The sequence below is a fragment of the Ammospiza caudacuta genome, chromosome 6 (genome assembly GCF_027887145.1).
Source record: "Ammospiza caudacuta isolate bAmmCau1 chromosome 6, bAmmCau1.pri, whole genome shotgun sequence".
NCBI lineage: Eukaryota > Metazoa > Chordata > Aves > Passeriformes > Passerellidae > Ammospiza > Ammospiza caudacuta.
Window position 1 is genome coordinate 53,360,657 of NC_080598.1, and position 22,146 is coordinate 53,382,802.

Here is a 22,146-nt window from a genome sequence, read left to right on the forward strand (position 1 = left end):
GGACTTGTTTTTTAGAAAAAAAGTGCTGTAATTATGACTTCAGGGACTACTGGCAGTGACAGCAACGAATGAAGGGCCTACCTGATGGAAAAATTGAAATGTTATATATAAAATAAGAAAGAAATATGAATGTCTAGGGCAGAGCAGGAGAAGGGAAAGGTGCAGATGGGCAGAAGCTCCATGGACAGAGTGGCCTGGGACAGAGCATCCTGTTCCCATCAGAGAGCCAGCAAGCAGGATGGTGACTCACTGAGGCTTGCTGGGAGGGAGCTACATGCACTACAGCTCCATGCTGCTGTGGAGATGGAGAAAGCTAACCCTGGGGCAATGAAATCCCCTGGGAAATACCTCCCCAGCAGTGCCAGCCTGTCCCAGAGAGCAAAGACATGTGTGAAGGAAGAGTGAGGAGAAAGTGAAAAACAGCTTTCACTCATCTTTACCTATTAAGGAGAATACAAATTTAAGAAATCTCAGTCTATAATCACAAGACACAGCCTGACAAACTTAGACAGAAAGGGTAAGGAGCAAATTATTTAGGCACTGATGGTACTGTCTCCCACACTCTTTTTCCCCCTTACAGCTCTGGATGATACCAGGTCACTGAATTAAAATTATATCTCAAGTGCTACCTCAAACCCTGACCACTGTGTTTTTTCTCAAAAAGGAAGAGCAGAAGGGGAGATTTGCTGGCTAGAGAGCTCTAAATATGGGAAGAGCTCAGACATTTATGAGTGTGCTCAACTGCACTAATGAATAGTGACAGTGGTGATTGAGGCAGGAGCAGGATGGATGCAGCTTTCACAGCACTCTTCACGGAAAATGGGCAGGGAAAGTGTGAAGGAAATTGGGAAGGAGTTTACAGCAATCTCAGAGGATCATTTTACAACTATTCTATGTATCTATTGATAATGACAGTGAAGTGTTTGGTTTCAATAGACTGTGGAGCTTTTAAAATTCTACCTCAAATTTACAGTAGAGGAATTAGTTCCATTTGAAGGGAAAAAAAAAAGAGAAAGATTGATGTTTTTTGAATTAGATTTTACAGGAAGGTAGAGTTACTCACTAGTCTTGTACTCACTGCATGTCCACAATGCTCCTGTTCCCTGTTTAATCGACAGTTCACACATTTTTATAAAGGATTTGGATTAATCAATCCATAAACACTCAGATCCAATTTTTGGACATACTTTACATTATAAGCCTGTCTGTGCCATAACAAATTAACTTATTCTCTCCCTATTCAAACAGAAGAGATGAAAAGATAAACCAAAACTCTGTTAGAAGATGCAAACTGAAAAAAATAATTCCCCTGTGAACAGAAGGTAGAAGGCACTGCTGCTATACCGAGGTCTTAGGAGATTCCATGAAGTTTTGGGTTTTACTCTCATCACCATGGACAGTTGTAAATTATATGCATTTCCCAACAACACTCTGACTCTTGCTTAAATCTCTGTACATCCTGGAATTCCACAGGCCATGTTCACCACTGGCAGAGCAGTATAACAGCACTGAAGTCAGAAAACACCTCACAGGAAGATGCTCAGCCAAGCATCCCTGGGCAGCCCCTAACCCATCTCCCAGTGGACTGTTGGCATGGCACAGCACACCCTGGCAGCTCCACGTTTGTCACGCAGCCATGGAAGAGATGTAAAGATCAGGTTTAGATCCCTGCCTCACGTGAAATAATCTAGGTCAATACAGGACATGTGAGGAGCCAGCCTGACACACAGGAAGGATGGGATGCTCTTCTCACATTGCCAAGGGGATGTACTGAAAATAATACATTTACAGTTGGCTTCAAATAGCCAAGTGAGGTTTAAACAAGAATTAAAGCTGCAGGTATGTTGTGCAAACCAGCTCTTCTCTAACCAGAGGCCCTTTATGTTCATAGCAAAGACATTTAGAAGGCACAATTTCATAGCACAATTCCAGTGACTGCCTCCCCATCTCCTTGCTTAGTGCCTGCATTAACCTCATTCCTGAAGTCCCAGGACCTCTGACTCATACAGCTGAATTCATAAAAAATACAAGCCTTCCTATGTGGGATTTTTGCCTGCTTCCTTCCAAGTGCAATTTTTAGTGTCTCATTGAACCTGGCTTGCCCAGGCTGTGCTATGGCGAGTTACATTAACAGGGGCCCAGAGAAATGGCTTGATTAAAGACAAAAACAAGAAGAAAATAAAGATACCAAAGGCATGTACCATACACTAGCCTACCAGATTTCTGTATGTACTGCAAAAATTCTTGGAAAAAGCCTGTCCAAAAGAAGGCAAACAGCATAAAAAGGTATGTTGCTAACAGTTGCTCAGCTCTTTACTGCTCAGCAGAAAGGAGGACCAACATGCAGAACACAGGAACACAGTGGGGCACACACAAGATGCATCAGCATGCCTTCTTTGACTCAAATCCCATTCTGAGCATAAAGCATCCCATCTGAGCATAGAACACTTCCTTTCATCTATTTTTATGAAGCATTCAGAAAACAAAAAAGCAGAGGTCCTCTGAATTAGCTCTGGAGAGACACATGCTACTTTTTTTGCAGTTCTCTGGCTTAAACCTGAGCCACCCCAGGAATAAATGATCCAATTCCTCTAAAACAAATAAAACAAAATTAAGTGATTTCACTACAAAATGTACAACACCTCGTTGTTCCCTCCACTTTTCCCCCTCTGGCTTGTGAACTAAAAAGCAGTTCTTATCACTACTACCTACACCATACACCATAGTTTGCCCTACTTCCTTTGACACTGAGCATTATATTTGTGCACGAGAGGTTTATCTCTGTTCTCACAAACTGAACAGGCCAATTCACTTCCTGGCTCAGGCACACAAACACATCCGCACAAATCTGACAGAAAGCAAGAAGAAAAGTGATGACAAAAAGCTACTGCTGAAGGGGCAGGAGGAAACTCCATCCTGAATATGCCAGGTGAGGCTGTGCAAGTGAAAACATATGTATGTTTAGCATATGTTATGTACAAATGAATGGCAATTTGCTGAGAGAAAGAAAGAATAATTGCAAACATTTATGCCTTGTGCACGTGTATTTAAAAAAAAATCAGCTTTAGGAAGCTGGTGCATTGCCCAACCAAAAAGCAAGGCACCTGACAAGTACTACCCCTAATTTTGTTGCTTTTTAGGTGATTGCTTCCTTCCTTCTCTTCCTGCAGTTGATTTCTTCTCTTTTTAGGAAGTGTTCACCAAGAGGCATTTAACTCTCTGAAAATGGGTGGGAGAACAGCGGCAGCAGGGAAGAGGCTGGTCCCATCCTGCAAACCATCCCTGGCAGTTCCTCTGCTGCAGAAGCATGAAAGCCATTCCCATCCCTTTGCTGAGCACGGACACACACCATGCTACAGCTTCAAAAAGAGATCTGCTCCTCCTTTCAGTCAACCAAGGTGTTTCTGGACAGAATGGCTGCTGAGAGCCATGGTGGTGCCCAAACCTTTCCTACACTGCCTAATTAAAGCAATCTTCACTTATGCTGGTGTCTGGTGGAAAGTACTGCCATGCAAAAAGAAGACTCTAATTTGTTTGGGTCTTCTGTCAGAGCAGCAAAAACCATGTCATCAGTGGTGCCTCTGTAACCAAGCTACTCTCTGCCTTCCAAACTACCAGTACTCCCAAATGTTTAATGGAGCAAGGGGGGGGAAAATGGGGTTATTACTAATGGGAACAAGAAGACACAAGGCATGATAAAGAAGCCCTGCAATGAAAAGGAAAAAAAAACTCTTCAATGAGATAGAACAGAAATGTCCTTCCCTTGCTTTTCCATAAGCTCCCTTTTTACCTCATCTCCCACCTGATACCACCAAAGCCTGTTTGTGCATTAACAAATACAGATCTGTTGCTATGTGCTCCCTTGGTCCTTATCTATATTCTGAAGTCACCTCTCCTAATTCAGCTATCACTCAGCAAACTCCAAAAGGACAAAAATTCATTCGTTCCAATAAACAAATTATAAAATCACCTTCATCCATCTTGTTCCTATATTTTTAAATTTGATTGTGGCCAGAGAATTGCTGGCTGGGAATTACCCTTCCCCCACTCTCACATGCACCCTTTAAAAATGCAAAATCTAGCCCTCTATTTCAATATTTCTGATGTCAGTGACCGGTGTCGGCTCTCCCCATACAGTAACTGCTTTAAAGCGCTGCATACAGCACTGCATTAAAAATTAATTACACATGCTATTTTATTGATAGTGCATAATGTAATGAGCACCAGCTGTGCTAAACATCCAAACTCCTTTTTAAGACAGCTATAAAAAAAGAAAGAAACTGCACTTCCAAATGCTTCTCCTGTCAGAGGAGAAAAACAGCAACATCTTGGATGGATTTGAAACAGGATTCTTTGATTTAGCTCTCCATTTGGAGCGTTTGAAGAGTTCAGACTCTCGGGCTCAGTGTAGTGGTATGTGATCGAGTTAACTCTCTCAATGTTGGAACCATTGTCCTTACTGCAGGCAACGTTGCCTTGAACCTTTTCCTACCAAGACTACCAGATTCAGTTCCACCCATTAATACTGCAATTAAGGGCTTTTCTTTTTTTGCTGGGATGTCTGGAAATGGCAAGCATCCGCTTTAAAGAACCTTTAAATATCACTATTGCTCCTGCTGGTTCTTAACTTGACATAATTAGGACTTACAAAGTTATAGTGATCAGCCATCTGTCTAGAAGAAAGCCACAGCCATGCTCTCAGTGCCAGCGACCCTGCCCCATGCAGCACCCTCATTTTAGTCACCTCTTTGCAATTTTAAGGTCTCTTTGCTGCCTCTTGGCAAACACACTATTCAGTCAAAAAAACAGCCTGTGTTAAATCCCCTTATTTTGAGTTTGGATCTGATTTTAATATCTAGTGAGACAGGGAGCTGCCTAGACAGCAGGTCACACATGATTTTAATACTTGGATAGGTGAATGAACACAGAGATTGATAGATAGGTGTAAAGATGGATGCGTGCAGTCAGACTGATGCATTACTCTTTTTAGTGTATACATCTCTCACACATCCCTGCACTCTGTAAGTACTGTCCACAAAGTCAATTCTACTATAGCATGCATTAAATATTTCACTAAAATAAATAAATACACAACTCATAGGGGCATGTCTCCTGAATGTTAGCCAGTATTTTATGCAAACCTCTTATTTATGCAGCAAAATGAAAAGATACATTTACAAAGGCTCTCAGGGAAACTGTAGATCTTTGTCTGTCCTCTGACACTTATACCAAATTCCTCTTTCTCCTCTCAAAAAAGCATCAGTGCTGAAGAGAAATCAATTTTTTTTGCATCTTTTTTTTTCTTTTTATTTTCCTTTTTTTTGAAACTCCACACAGCAAAAAATGAAGAGTAGAGTATCAGTCATTTTCCTGGGACATGATGAGTTAGAAGGTTTTTGCTGGATGAGTTTGTATTCTCTGCTCTGATTACTGTTTTGTTTTCCATTGATCCTCCTGTGCTAATAAAACCCAGGCTGGAGTGAACAAAAGCTTGCTTCTTGTTCAAGTAAGAAACGTGCCGAGTGCATACCATATCATTAACATAAAACTTTTTGAAATAATACTTCTTTCTAGACAGACTGTATTAATTGCATCAAGCTTTTTACAGCAGGGTGGTCTAATCTGGCTCTTCTCATTGGCTGACTCCAGTTATAAAACCAACATAAAATGAACATGGTGATATAATAGATGGAGGAAAAAGTATTCTTTTAAAATCTATGATTTAGTTACAGGGACTGCTTTTATCTTTACTGTCACCTTAACCTCTGCCAAGAAAACACCAGGCTAGTTAAATGAAGCAGTAAGTAGAATTTCAGTAGCCAAGTAAATTGATATTAACTTTACAAGATGACTGTGATTTTCAGAATGTCCTAATGACTAACACAGCTGATTCCTTGAATTAGCAGGAGATTGTTGCTCTCTTCCAAGATATGGCCCCATGCCTTCCTCTATTTTAGACCTTAAATTTCACAGCCCTGTCCATTAATCACTGCTGTCCATGCCCACTTGCTGTTTTTATACATGCAGCTAAGTATCATAATTGCTTTCCACCTCCTTCCATCAGCCTACATGTGGGAAGGAAGCAGTTTCACTGCTTAGATGAATATATGTGTACTGGACAGATTTAATTATCTTTACAGGGGTATATATAACCCTCATTTGTAGGCCCAGGTCCAAAGAATTGGGACCAGGTATATATGTGAATGCAGGCACAGGGGATTAATTATTCTCTGTGCCATTACAATCCCCTTTGTCTTATGCTGATTACGATCCTCTTCCTGGGGCTTTTGCACCACAGTATCTTCAAGGCAGGGACTTTTTTCTTTGGAGAACACACTGTAAAGTGCCATGCACTTCTGTGCTGAGATTTTCAATGCTCGTTTCTCGTTAACTTTAATGGGAAATGGGCATCCAAATCTCTTAGGCAGCTTTGACAATTTAAGCCTTAATGTACAATATTAATAAATCAGCATCATAAAAAGAGCCTTATGAAGATGTATTGTGAAAAAATAGCCCCACAAAAAGCATTGCAGTGTATGTGTGCATGCACACAGACGTATACTTTTCTTTACATAATTATGTCTCTCAACAATCATTTGCATGTCTCTGTTATGCAAAAAAAAAAAAAACCTGTGTGTGTTTTACAGTTACTCTGAGCAGTTGCAATTCATTGAAATGAAATAAAAAGCAGGCTCAAAAAAGCACCCTAATCTGGCAAGGGGTAAAGCAAAATGAATGCTTTGCCCATCCATATTTTAGGTCCAAGCTACATAACCCTGTGAATTTCATTACTCTATTCCAACTTCTAATTAAATAGGCACTAAAAACATTTGAATGGGAGAACCCAATTCAACTGACAAAAGCTTCTGGGGCAAAATATATAAATAAATAAATAGACCGAGAGAGATTGAACCAGTGGTAGAGATTTTTTTTGAAATCACATGAAAAAACATGGACCTTTACTTGCAAATTCCTCATCCTGGGGTGCCTTGGACGCCACGAATTGAAGAAAGACAGAGAAGACCACAATCAGCACTGGCTGAGCAGCATAGTGGACATCCAACAGACCTCCCAGCACCATTTGCTGTGACTGAAAATATCAGCAGCACATTTTCTAAAGATCACTAACAGGTCTGGATGAGGCAGCACAACTTCCTCTGTGCATGACTGAACACTACTCAGCATCCCAGACAATCACTCTTATCTAGGTCGGAGACTTCCAAATGCAGTTTTCACACATGTGTACCCCAAATCCCACCAGCAGCCAGACATTTGGATTCTCCAGCACAAACTGCTGTGAGGGACTCTTGAGGGCCCAGTTTGTGAGTGCCCAGTAAAGATTTTGGAGTAGCTACAGCTTCAAGCCATCAGTAGCAGTCTGCTTGAGAACTGCATGGAAAATCTCCAGGTCCTGAATTAAATAAATGCTGAAAAACAGGAAAGGTAAGAAATGATGAAGGATGAGGGGAGGCGGGAACTGCTGATGGCTTTTGTTCAAAGAAGTAACCAATTCCTCAGAAGCAAGAACAGGGCTGACAGAATAAAAGGCTAATCAAGTCAGAGAGACAAGCTGATCTCTAAAGCTGGAGCAAGTGACTGTTGTAAATGTCTATATTTTAAAAAAAGGCACAATGCAGGGATTGTCACTAGGTTATTAATCAACACAAAGAACTCACTTTTCTATCATTTTCACAAAACATTTTGGGCGACAGAAAGAACGCACAACCCTTGCCTAGGCTCAGATACAGTGAATACTATGGGAGCTAAGAAAGGGTTAAGTAGACATAATCTCCTTTTTCAAGGGAAAAAAATGTTTCTTTCAAGCAGACCTTGACCAACTACTGTCATAAACATGTAGCATGCACTTTGATAAAGCCTATTCTCTAAGTGTGGCAGACTGCAGCAGTAATTACAGGAAGCCATGATAACAGGTCTCCCTCTCCACAGAGCTGGCACCGCTCTCCCAGCAAACAGGCAATTCCAAACGCTCACAGCACACAACTCCAAAGTGAGAACTCCAAGTACACAAAGTACAAAAGCCTCACCTTCCCCACATTCTTCAATAAGTTATTCCTTCCTTCCTTTTCCATTTTTAGGTGTACTTGCTTCCATTCCCACTAGCTGCTGCAATCAGAAGCAAGAGGGAACTGGGGTGTCCAATTCAGTGTTACAACTGTGTGCCTCCTGAAGGCATGCACATGCATACTACACCAGTGAAGACAGAGAAGACAGCAAAACATGAGACCAGTTCCAGTTTGATTTACTGGTTCCTGGGAGGAGAGGAGGCAGTGAAGCTTTCTTAATTTCTGATCCAACACTCACCATTTGCAAGAGCCTGTCTCGACATTGGTCAGCCTGCCGAGGCTGATGAAGCAGAATTTCATTAAAACTGCATCCTCTGCAACACCGCATGCAGCAGCTTGGACAGAAAATGTAACCAGACCCTGCATTTACTGATGGCACCTCACCACACAGTACGTTGCTAAAAAATCAAAACCTGTGTGCCAGTGCAAGTGGATGGGTGTAGGCTGAGCATCTTCCAGGCAGCAAGGGAGCCTTCTCTGTGTGCCCTGAGCTTCACCCAGGATCTACACAGCACCCTGCAGAGTGCTCTTAGCCTCCTCCTGAGAACATTTTATCTTTCAAGACCCAAGGTTTCCAAGATACAAATTTAAATTTCTTTTAAAACTTTATATCTCACTTTATTACATCAATGAGAGATGTACAGGAACATTCTCATGAGATACAGCATACTGTAGCCAAGTGGTACCAGTGCTTGTGGAAGGAAAAAGGTAGCACAACAAAGCTTTGACAGCTTCAGGGGAGAAATGAGGAGCCATTTCCCAAAGGCTTTACTCCTGACAGTCATTGCTGTCTCTCTGAATCCTTTGGTCCTCACGCTTTACTTATCCAGCATCATTTCAGGAACTCCTTATTAAAACTACATGCACATTATCATGAATGAATGCTGTGGCATTTGGCCCCCCACAGTGAGAGTCCATAAACATTTGTGGATTTTGCAACATCTGCATTTTCTTTTAAACCCTCCCCATTTTCACCTCACCAGCCCAGAGTTCATCATAGACCGAGTCTTGCAACAGATCCATGCTCAGAAACACCCACTGATTTCAAAGAGATCACTGGGTCTGAAATGATGGGGTCTGGTGACAATATGTCCGTGTTCTCTTTGGCTAGCTTGGTGTGCCTTCATTTTCACTTTCCCCTCCTTGTGGTGATAAAAGTCAGGCATCCAAAAGGAATAAAGGAAAAGAAAAACTGATGGGGTAAGAGGCCAGGGATGCATGGTGAACTACCAAGGAGCATTTTCTCAAAGCAAGGGAGAAAACAGCATGGAGCACATACATCCTGCGTGCACATGGATGCGGAGGAGAGCCTTTAATATGAATGACTGAGGAGGACGGGCAAAAAAGAAGGAAATAAAAATGCCTCAGATGTAAAATGCTATCCAATTAAGCTTAAAATAAACAGCCTAAAGAGATGAAATCTCGATACTGGGGTGTCACATTCTGCAAGGAGTCTCAGACATTTGTTCCACAACATGGCACAAACGGCCCAGCAGTGGCCGCAGGTGAAAACTGAGGGTGGGCAGGCAGGAAGGGAGGGATGAGAAAATGGAGGGAGTCGCAGGCCCTTTCCCACTCCCCATCCTCGTCCAGGGTGGAGAGGGAAGGAGGAAGGGAAGTGGGAGGGGAGGGCAGGTTAGGGCATTTTCTCTGCCTTCCCCATGTGACCCAGCAAAGGCAGCTCTCCCACAGCAAAGACGACATCACTTGGCAGCACTACTGACCTTCAGATAGCAACAAAAAAAAAGTATTTCTATTACCTGACAACTGACAATGACATCCAAATGTGCCTGACGTCTCAGTCTGAATCTCAGTCTGAGTCCCGCCAACTGAGACTGCACGTGCACCACAGCAGGGCAGGCTAAGGCAGGGCGGGAGGGAGGCCAGTGCGCGGAGAGGTGACGTGATCACGGATGTGTGAGGGTGGGAGGAGGCAGCTATGGGAGCCCCCGGCAGGTTTGCAGGCCTGGACGGCCCTGGAGAAAAAACAATAGAAAAAACTGTCAGTCGGATCTAAGTTTGAAGGGACAGAGGAGGCATCAAACAAGCGAAGTGGGGGCTGGCTGCCTAACGCTCAACACGCTTGCTCTGAACCCCTCTCTGGGGCCGGCTGAGGGCTCACACTGGGTGGGGGAAGAATAAGAAGAGACCTGGAGGACCTGCAAACCCAGGCTGAGGGCCTGTGCGGGCATGGAGCGGGGTGAAGGTGGGGGATGGCCAGCCCTGGCGCGGAGCAGAGCCAGAGGCGGCGGACGTCGCCACCAGCGCCTGCTCAGGGACCAAATCAAAAGGGGGATAATTGTTTTATGGCTGTGTTAATGCACTGAGCCGACACAAAACTGGGCAGCCTTTCTGCCAAGCCACTGCTGAAGTGGGCTCCACTCACCAGCCCGGACAAAGTGCAGTGACTTAGAGCTCAAATGGCTTCAGTGAGGTGCCAGGAGCCGAGCTCCCAGAAGGAAGCCTTGGCGGCCATGTGCTGCCTTCCTGCTTGAGTTGCGGCCAGTTGTGCATTTTGCATGCCCCGATTATGCAGGCTGATTCCCTACTGAGCCTGCGAGGAAGGGAGCAACCTTTTTCCTGGTAGCTAAAAGATGATATTGTAACCTACAACCTTATTATTTATTTTTAACCCCTCTAGGAATCACCTGCCATTTAAAAGCTGTATTTAAGAGTTTTCTCCTGCTCCACTGGAAGTGCTTGCCCTTCCTGGCACTAGTCCAAACTGAACTCTGTAGCTTTGAAAAACTAAGATACAAGTCTTAAATATCAGCATACACCTGCACAAATACAGACACACACACACACACACAGAATCATGTAGGAGTCACGTTTTTGGCTGGCACAAATTAGCAGACTTTAAATGGAAGCTGAGTGAACGGCACCACTTTCCATCCATTGGGAATCCCAACCTCTCCATTTCAAACTATTCCTGCCACTAAGTTATTAACTAAAGGGTAGCTACTAATCAAGGCCAGTTTCTACATGAAGAAATGTGGTGGAGTAGTTGCCATTAAAAAGTTGGCATTTGCCAACAGTTACCACACAGTGGTAGATCTGAAACCACAGTTTCCCCCTGTATTTACATCAGGAAATATGTGTGCTAATTGTGGGGTACCTTCTGGCAAATGCTTTCTTACTAAATGGTGGCATCTCTGGCTGTGCATGAGTGTGCACCTTGCAGATAGATGCAAACACCATGGCAGCAAACAGAAATATTTATCTGTGTTCCCTCCAACCCTAAAGGAACCTACACTGTGGCAGCAAGGAATAATATTTATCCATGCTCCTTCTGACCCTAAACATGCAACATTTTCCAAGGGAGTCTCTCCACCTTGAGAGTCCCTATTCAGAAACTAGGCCTGCATGCTGATCTGACAGCTACACATGTGAGGCAAATGGGGATACTTCATCCTTGGCACAGCATCCAGCACTCCAGTCTGCAAGGACTGCATTTGATTTTGGCGTTTATCTTAAATGGCTAAGAGACCACCAGTGCAAAACATTTGTGTGAAGCTTTTGCCAAAACCACAAGTGACGAGTATAAATTCCCTGTGTAAATACTTGAGCTTCAAGCATTGAAGATAAAATTTGTGCTGTTTTGTGAGGACTGGTTTTAAATAGAAGCCATCTCTGTGGCTTGTGCGACAAGAAAGGACTTTTTTTTTATTTTGGGAGCTCTGTTTGACTTTTGTAACTCTTTGATCTCTCTGGAAGTACTATACAAGCAGGTATGATAACTGCAATCCAGATCCTACCTACGTTGCATTTCTGGCAAGACGGTGTGCTGTGCATGAGGAAACTAATGTTGGACATGGATTCTATGTGTGCAGGCTGTACCATTACTGCCACTGTAACAGATATGAATAATGTTTGCTTTTTTCATGGAATAAAGAAAGAATAGTACAGGTTCCCTCCGATGACTTAACAATTGTATCTTATATTCCTAATACAATAAAAATTGCTTGGCAGTGTTGAGCTGTCTGGGCATTTGTCCTTGCTTAGAAATTCATCAGCTTGAAATGGGCATTTAGAGTAGAACCACAGGGCAGCTACATCTCAAGTTATGCTGAGATGTGTCTGTGGTTTCACCATGACTAAGGGCACAGCTTTGCAGTCACTTGGCCCTCTATATATCATGATGCCTTGCTATGGGTTTTGAAAGAGATAATCACACAAAGGAGTTACATGAAGTCCAGCAAATGCATCACCTGACTCCACTGCACGGGGCTTTAATGTCGAGGTCCATGGGCCCTGGCACACAACACTACCCTGAGAGTAACAGCCTCTTCTCCAGCCTTGGTGCAACCCATACGTGCATTGGCAATGAATTTAATGCATTTTGCACTGCCCTGAGGTGTGCAAGAAGATGCAAAAAGCTCTCACCAAGGAAGGCCCTCCCAGATCTTACTCATGACATCTCTAGTGTGGAAAGGGAATAGAGATCTCAAATAGGAGATTTCTCACCATTTGGCCAAAGGGATCCTGTAGGAGCCTCCCAACAGTGCTACTGGGGGCAAAAAAGCTATCTCTTTTAACAAGGTATCTAACAATTTTACCAGAAGAACTGTATGAACCAGATGCCAGTGAATGGATGGAACTGAAACTGTCCCTCAGAAGTTCTTTTTTATGTCCTCACCCTGGAGAGGAGACGCTCTGGGGAAACCTTTTAGCAGCCCTCCAGTACCTGAAAGGAGCTGACAAGGGGTTGGTTTTTTTACAGGATATGTGATGATAGGACAAGGGACAATGGAATTAAACTCACAGAGATAGGTGTAGATTAGGTTTAAGAGAGAAATTCTTTACTGTGAGGGTGGTGAGAGACTGGAACAAATTACCCAGAGGACTGTGCTCAAGACCAGGCTGGATGGGTCTTTGAGGTGTCCCTGACAATGGCAGGGGAATCTGTTCCAACTCAAACCATGGAGCTCAAATCAGGGGAATCTGTTCCAACTCAAACCATGGAGCTCAAATCATAGTTTTATGATTCTATGATTTGATGTTGCCCAGGACAGATGTAAATTTGAGGAAATCTGAAAATTGCTAACCTGGTATTACAGAAGAATAAGGATTGGTAAGGCAGAAGAAGAGTGGACCAAGAGAGACTATGGCAGATGATAGGGATTACCACCAGCACTCCCAAGTCCAGCACTAAGAGACAAATATTGTGCAGTTGCCAGACCAGGGGACTTAAGTCTGCCCCAAGAAGCAAAGTCAAATCAGGTGATTTCTCCTCCCCTTTACTACCACTTCAAGGTTTACTTCTTTGTTACTAATCAGGACAGTCCTACAGAATCAGATCAAGTGGAAAATTATGAAGATGGAAATCATATCCAGTGGCCTCAAGGAAAAGCAGGGAGAAAAGGAGGGGTCCATCATTAGGTACATGATACCTCTTCATAGTTATAGAAAAAAAAGCACTTGTGTTCAAAAATACTCAGCTTGTATTTGCTAGGAACATGTTCCCATTTCATCTCTTCATCTCCTCTCTGTGGGATCCTAGGTGTATTTTTTATTCCATAAAGGGTCTATTTAAAGCTGAAAATGAAGATGGAGGCTCTTCAACTTAACTGTTACAAGTAGCAGACAAACACAAAATGAACAAAGATAAAAAGAGAGATAGATTAAGTAGATAGATAGATAGATAGATAGATAGATAGATAGATAGATAGATAGAATCTGAAGGTGGTGCAGAGACTATTTTGCTCAGCCCACACAGCAAGAGGCAAGAGAGTGGAGCTGATCTCTGGAATTCTACATCAAATCGACCACATCACATTTTCAAAGAGAAAACACACCTGCGAGCCCCTGACTGCCACAAAGGGCATAGCCACAATCAGCAGTAAAGGGAAAGCAAACCACAAGAACTGCAGTGCAATCTTAGAGGCAAATATCCCATCTGGATGGGGAGAGCAGGCACACACGTGCAGCATTGTGTTGCCTGGACATCCCTGACACGATGTGTGAGGCTCGATTTTCCTCCTGGGTCAGCACTGGGAAATCACTCACCTGCACTGCAGATCTCAATTATATATTCTGCATTCATTCTGCACGGAGAGTTTTGCACATAGCATGAGTGTGAAACACGCACAGGGACTGTCACCATGTAAATAAAACATCTGCATTGCTGATGGTAAAGGAGGATTTTGTTCTCGTGCATTAAACAGGCTCAGCATTTCCTCAGAACCTGTACATGGCAGTAGCTCACAGGTGATGTTGTCTCCAAAGCACCACTAAGGGTAATTTTCTTTTTTCTCTCTGCTATTTTTAAACTTGCAAGGAAGAAAATAAGGTAAATTGGACATGACCCCAGATGGAAAATGGAAAAGTCTAGATGAACCTGACAAAAGCCACAATCAAGGCATAAATTGCATCCTTTTGTTGCCCCTCTCCCAGAGCCTAGACATGTCTGGCCATATGATATGGTGTATGTAAAAACACCACACTCCTCTGGCACATCTGCAGAAAAGTCCCTGAGCAAAACACAAAGAAGGAGCCAAAGCAGCATTCAAAATGTCCCACCTCATCATGGCTTAGACCAGGGGAAGCAATCTTAAATTAAGAGACGTGGTTTTACATCTCATGTCCCATGGAACTGCAGCCACACGTAGCTGGTGTGTGCCAGGGGTCTGTGTGGGTGCCTGGGTGTGTGTCCATGTACAGGCAGACAGGCAGGTGCACAGGCAGACGTGTGAGCTGCTTAACAGGGCATAAACCAAGTTTTTCTGTGCCTGTGTTTCTCTGTGCCTGTCTGGTGACAGAAAATCCAATCAATAGCTGGTTAGAGAATAAAGCTCAGCTCCATTATTAAAAAATTCTCTTTCAATAAAAAGAAAAACATCTGTTCAAACAGTGTACAGCTACAAATATGGAGTGCGGGCTGAAGCATCATCCCTGCCCTGTGCCCATCATGTTCAGGGAAAATACTGCAGATGTTTTGAGGGGAGTTTTACATGAACCATTGCAGCAGGTTTCCAAAAATTATAGACAAATCCATCCACTAATCTCTCCAACAGATTTTTTTTTTCCAAGCTTTTTCTAAAACAAGTTGTCTCACATGCATCGCACCCTCTCCTGTGGACTGTTCCCACCTGATATTATTGTCTCTCTGCCATGTCTCTTTTTGCAGACACCAAGAGGGTTGGGAAGCAAATTCACACCAGCACACACACAGAGACACACAGAGACACACTTCCAAATACACACAAGCACAAACACTTCCAACAGCAACCAGCAGAGCAATGGCCCCTGGGAGGGGCAGATACACACGGCATCCCCCAGGAAAGCAGAACCTCTCCCTGGTGTGCAGACACAAAACTGCACACACTCACACCCAGAGTCCAGCACTCAGGCAGACACACCTGCACGCCAGCCTTCACCTGTTTCACCTGTCCCCCCAGCACACACACAGCCCCTTGGGAGTGGTTTCCCCACACTGATTGTGATGCTTAGACTGAAACTTTGCTCAAGCTGGAAATGCGAAAGTTGCAGCAGGTAGAGAAGAAGGAGAGCAGGGAAGAGATTTCTTGTTGTATTTTGCTCAGGGATTTTTTCATTTTGGCAGACCAGGATTCCCTTTGAATTGATACATTTCTTTCTCCCAAGAATTTTGAATGATAATGCATAAATGAGTCATAGATCAAGAACACGACGTGGTGAGCAAGGAGGAGAAAGAGTGTGAGTGAGGGGCACTGGCACAGAAATTTGACAGTACCCCAACTCCCCCCCTTCCTCCCCCCATGCCAAGACATTAATTCTCACAAGTCGGAGAAAATTACTATGCATGAATGCAAAAAGCATGATCAGGAGTAATTAACATGGCTTCATATGCAAATTTTATTAATGCAGAAGTACAAAGTCATTATGCAAATGAAACTTACGTCAACTCTCTTGACAAATATTCATTTCTAAAGCTCAAGTTTCTCCCTTCTAATTTTTTTCCTTGATTTTTGGTGTAAAACCAAAAAAAAAAAAAAAAAAAAGTGATGAGGACTGCTTGACAAGTTTGCAAAGTTGTTTTTCAACCAGAGAAATTTTATTCTTGCATTGTTGATATTTTTTTGTTGTTGTTGTTGTTGGCAGGTACACGACAGCTCATGGAGGAGAGCGGGAGGATGGGGGACGCGGGCTACCAGCAGCAGGCAGCCAATCAAAACGCCAGCGGCTGTAATGAGCGCGATTGATGACTGTTTGGCTTTACTGCAGGGTAATGAACTAGAATCCAGTCTGAGGAGGGAAAAAATATGAATATTCATGAAGCTGTGCTCCTGCCTTTGATGATTAAAGAAATTTTTAATATTCAAATAAGCGCTTGCCAAGTGATTAACAAAGAACAAGCACGCAGGAATATGGAAATGGAGCTGTGGAAGATTTGGGAGTCACAGTCTGTGCAGAAAAGACAGCACAAAATTTCATAAACAAGATAGGCAGATAACCTAATTCAAATCTGAGCAAATAAAGGGGGGAAAATCACCTTCTTTTTCATCAGTTGGATATTGTATCAGTCACTTTGTTTTAGAGTGCAAAGGAGAATTAAATCAACCAATGCAATAAGACGGGGGGAAATACCCAAACCCTGAGAAACACAACCCAGCAATTGCAAAGTAAGAATCCTGGGTCAGAAACCGATAGGAAAATGATGGCTAAGGCCACCCTCTGCTGTGGGCTATTGCTTTTGCAAAGCAGGACCCTGCCTGATGCTGAGAGCCTCCTGGCTGCTCAGAATCGCCAACTTGTTGTATACAACAGGCAGGAGTCAAAAGTATCCTGAAATCACCAAGACCAGTCCCTGCTGCTAAATCCCTTTCCTTGGATAAAGGGCACACTGCAGGGCTTGACTGCTGTCTGGGAGAGGAGGGAGTGCTACAGAAACAAGAAATATTATTGCCAGGGAAAAGAAAGCAAGAAAAAAAACTGAAAAGGAGGATGCAAGGAGGTCTCAGCTGCCCACCCTGGTAATCAGTTGGTAAAAAATGTGCTTTCCATGTCTGAGCCAGAAAGGTCCTCCACTCCCCACAGATTTCTGAACAAGGATACAAAAATTCAGGCACATTATAAAATGTCTGATAAGTTCAGGCTCTCACAGTTTAATAGCTTCACTAAGGATTCACACTGAAGCAGATAGTAACAATATTAGCTGCTAAAATGACTTTGCAGTTAAAATACATCTAATTAGCAGCCAGCTAATTTTTTTTTCTTTGAAAAACAGTTAAATTCAGAGCTATATTATACCAGAATGAAATGTGGTTGAGCTCTTTTTGTTACTCAAAAGCCAGAGTAAGGATATCTTCAAAGTCTTAGGGCGCTGGAAAACCAACTCACCTTTTGGTTATTAGATCCTGGGGTTTCACAGGCCTGTTTGCCTTTTCTGCAGACCTTTAAAAACTCTGGTTAATTATTTCTTATTTAAAAATCTAAAGAAAGCATAAGCTAGGTACCATTTAATAATTAACTGCTGTTTTCAGAACGTAAAATTTCAACTGTACTTAAAATGAAAATAATAACAGTAGCAGCACGAGGACAATGCTACAAAATGCAAAAAATGGCCATGATAAGAACCTTCAAAGTTGTCATGAAAACACATTATGTGGCTCATGGGATTTTTTCCCCCTATATTTACTTCATTTTTGGAAATACAAAATTATTCACTATTGATGTATCACAGAAAAGTGCTGAAAAAAAAAAAAAAAAGAAAGTAAGGAAAGAAAAGGAAAGAAAAAAAAAAAAAAGAAGTGCCTGAATGTGAGTAAAGATAAGGTTAAACACCATGCCGAGGTATTGCTGGGAGCCTTTGCTCTGAATAATGCCAAGACCTTTCGAAGATGTCTGTTGTCTCTGAGTGCGCGTGGGCGGGTGAAGTGTGATATTACATAACTCACACGCGGCAGCGGCTCTGCACAACCGTACTGATTGAAACGCCCGGCTGTGAAACTCACAGCTCCATTTCCTGGGCTGTTTGTGGCTCGTGTCAGACCTCTGAACACCGAAAATGTTATCCTTTGTCTGCAAGGTTCCTTGGCTTTGTTTTAATCGGCGCATTTTCTTTTTTAATGACAGAGGAGCAACTACCGGCTCCTACAGTTGGTTGCTTTGAAGCGCTTCTTAAATGGCCATTAAATTCTACCACACAAATGTGAATACTTAATATTTATTCCATATTTTCATTATTTCTTTAAAAGTACCCCATTTACATATTTCTGGAGAATAATGGTACTTCTGCAGGGCAGGTGAACACACATTTCTGCATATGGAGTCAATGGGGAAAAGCATTAAGAGTCCATATTGTAAAAATCAGCCCCTAAATTTAAGTGGTTTGAATTGAGCATGCAGCTGTGGTTGCCTGTCAGTAGTTAGATGCTGTAATAATAATAACAACAACAATAATAACAATAATAATAATAATCTTTTCATTTCCCTAGTGCCTTCCACGCAAAGATCTGGAAGTACTTTACGAAGATAAATAAACTGAGTTTGGAACACCCCATGTGGTTAATAAATATCCCAGCATATCTAAAGAGCATGCAATTCCTCTCACTGTGTAAAAATCCACGTTATGTCATCCATGTATTTGCATATGATATTTTGGAGACTTGGACACCGAGGGCAGTCTGGGGAGAATTTTACTTACCTTGAAACCATGTGAATTCACAGAAGAAGCCCACACTACGCCTGCAGGATTGTTTTGACAAACCCCCACTTTTAGAAAACAGGGGGGGATTGTCAGTGGCCCCACTCAGGGGCCAGGGTGAGTGGTCCCCAGGGGTATCCAGGTGCCACATGGCAGCATCCCCTCTGAGCCAGGTCTCCACAGGGGCTCCTGCAGGACCACCTGTACCCCCCTCCCACCTGATGCTCATCTAAACTTGTTCCTCACCCCTTGTATGTGCTATGAACATGAAAAGAGAAAAACTGAAACATCTTGGCTCACCCCCAGTTGAACACACAAGAAAAAGAACTCTCGCCTACCCCAAGGCTGCATTCATCACCTCCCCCTGATGTGTCCTGTGCCCACCCCACCAACACAAGCCTTTGCCCCAGGAGGACCATATCCCTTTGTCATGAGAACAACTGGGTGCAAGAGCAAGAGAAACAGGGCAGGTTTTGGCCTAAAAACATCTTAAGGCATGAGTAAATATGACATGAGGACAATAGATGTGCTGAAAATATAACACAGGGAACCAGGAAGTTTCCTCATCTCAGGAGACTCGTCTTGCAGACCACTGGGCTGGGAAGAAGGCTGGGGTGCCCAGCCCAGGGCATGAGCCACACAGACTATGAGCCACACAGGCTATGGCACATTCTCTCCTGGAGCTCAGCTTCCCTTCCGACCTCCCCACTGACTGCCTGTCTGGTGTGCTCAGCCCCAAGATGCTCTCCCAGCTCTCACTCCAGGAATATCGAGTGTCTAACACAAGGGTGGCCTCATCTGAGCTGCAATGTCCAGAAGCTACCACAATAAACTAACAAATAATAACAATCACCCTGATTTGTGGAGGGTTGGGGTTTTTTATGTATTTTGTATTTTTTCCCCCAAAAGGCATAAAGGGTAGACAATAAACAGTTCATCAATTTTCCCAATTTTTTTCCCCAACTCTTGTAATTAAGTCCTGGGGAGTTTTCAGTGATTGCAAAAATCCTTGTGGCTACTAAAAATTTTTGACCTGATCATATCATGAATATTTCTATCTACCAGCAAATATTTCTGATGTAATTGAAACATATAACTACCCCAACATACAACTGCAGCAATTAAACAGGCTCTGAAATTAAAAAAGTAACTCAGTGGATGGAAAGAGCTGCTTCTAAAGGGCAAAATAATATATATACATACATACATATATATATATATATATATATATATATATATATATATGGAGCTAGAGCAAGAAACACCCTTACAAATAATCAGAGGGCTTGACCACAAGAGGATGTTCAAGAGGTGAAAATGAAGGAATTGAAGTGGCCAGGGAAGAGACACAGATAAGCAGGAGGCGTTGGACTTCTCTGCCTTGGCCTTTTGGAGCTGAGTCGCACACACTGGCAGATGCTGCATTGCAAACATGTATCCTCAGGGTGGATATGGCCTCTGGAAAAGAGAGCAGCAGGATCTGCTGCTTGGCTAAGTATCTGCCTTGCTCTGAAGTTTGCCTTCTACTAGTAGTTCTGTCCCTAAATTTTTTCCCTGTCTCTCACAATAAAAAAATAATCACAATTTTTAAAAACTTGGAGGATTTAGGCAAAATGAGGCCTTAGCAACTTTTCAGCTGTTTGGCAGCAAAATCAGTTCCTGGAATGGGAGGGAACTTAGGGAAAAAGAAGCAGATGAAGTCACTCTGCCCCTCTGTGCCTCAGTCTCCCCATCTGTGAAAATCGGCTAATGACATCCACCTGATTTAGTTAAATGTCCTGGAAACTAAAAAGACTCTGTAACAGCAATATATTAAGCAGCAGCACTGTTAACTGCTTCACTGCTGGAAATGCAAAGGAGAGCCATCAGGTGATGCCGTGTCCCTGCACAGCACAGATGGACAAACTTAATATACAGAAACAATTAGCTTTGGGGGAGAATCACAGCTTCTGGTTTTTTGGCTCACACCTTGCCAAAAGCAATGTAAGTGTAGACACTGTAAGTGCTGAATTTCAATGTGAAAAATAGTCTACCTGCCTAGTGTGAATGCATACACCAGACTTAAAGTAATATAACTTTGAAATAAGTGGGGGAAGGGAGGGACATTAAGAGGCACATTCATGATTTTCAAATTTTTCCTTGTTCATGGAGCATTTTCACACTTAGAAAAGAAATTCACTAACACCGAGCAAACTTGAAAAAGCAAAACAGAGCAAGCAACTGGGAAGGGAGGGAGGGAGGGAGGGAGCAGAAGAGATTTTTTAAATGAGGGTTCCCATTGAGTTTTGGATCTCTCAGGTGAAAACTACTCCAGCTATGTGTGTATGAATAGACCCAAGTCTGATAACTGAATCTATCAAATTAAATGAGCAGAGCAATCATCTGGAGAAGGTAAAACAATCCACCAAATGAGAATAACACTGAGGATATAAAGGTACAGTCTTCAATCCACTGGACACCAGCACAACTAAGCAAATAATGCTCTGTGAATGGAAAAGAGGCTAGGAAATTAACCAGCTTTTAAAAAATGAAAGAAAGCAGATAAATAAACCAGCAACGAGGAACTTAGTTCAGACTATAATGTAAGCCAAAAAAAGGAAAGAGTGAACCAGCATTTCATTTGCACGAGGAAGCATGCTGGAAACTTGTGCCCAATGCCTCTGCTAAATAGAACAATGAAGTTTTACCCAAAGACTTGGATCCAAACAGAATTTGGCCAGTCACAAGCACTAATTAGACAGGATAACCAAACCCTGCACCAGGAGAGGTAAAACACAAGTGCAGTACCATAAGAACCCTGTAATCCTTTCACTCTGACACAAAGTATAAGAAACCAAGAACCATTCTGCGTAAAGAATTTTTTTCTGAGGTATTTATTTTCTGGACCAGATTTCCCTGTAACTCTCAATTTACCCATTATTTGTACAGAACAGCATCTTTCTCCATAACATAAAAGCATGGGATAAAAAAAGGCTTTTTGTTATCAAGTTTGCTTGAAACAGAAGCTGAATACACTTACCTAGGAAAGTGTATTCAAAAAAATGAGATAAAAAAACAGACATACTGTACAAGCAAGGTGAGGCAAGAGAATTCCTTTAAAAAATCCACAGTTAGGATGAGGAAGCAATTTTAAATTCATACCTATCACCCCAGTAAAATAAGGCTGAGTAGGCTTGTTCTGTTTCTGATGAAAATGTCAATATTCTCCAATGACAGCTTATTGCTTTATATCACAGACTAACCAAATCTTTCTATAACCTCCTGCATTACGAGCAAAATCTCTAAAATGTCACCAACTAAAAAACTGAACCAGCCTGTAATTAGTTTGAACAAAGTCATCCTTTTAACCCTAATTTTCTAGATGTAGATGGTATTTCCATAGTAAGCATTATGAACCTTCCTTAAGGACAAGTGGAATCAAATTGTAAAATCATA

General features: G+C 42.5%; 1 protein-coding gene across 4 annotated transcripts in view; it reads right to left on the reverse strand.

Annotated features, from left to right (window-relative positions):
• BCL11B (BCL11 transcription factor B) overlaps window positions 1-22,146 on the reverse strand; it is a 90,512-nt gene that overhangs the window by 38,143 nt on the left and 30,223 nt on the right. For 2 of the 4 annotated variants that reach the window (XM_058807161.1, XM_058807162.1), the window contains exon 3: window positions 9,845-10,060. The exons of the other annotated variants lie outside the window; for them this stretch is intronic. In XM_058807161.1, the coding sequence (XP_058663144.1) occupies window positions 9,845-10,060 (216 nt within the window). The remainder of the gene's footprint in view (window positions 1-9,844; window positions 10,061-22,146) is intronic. 4 annotated transcript variants of the gene reach the window in all.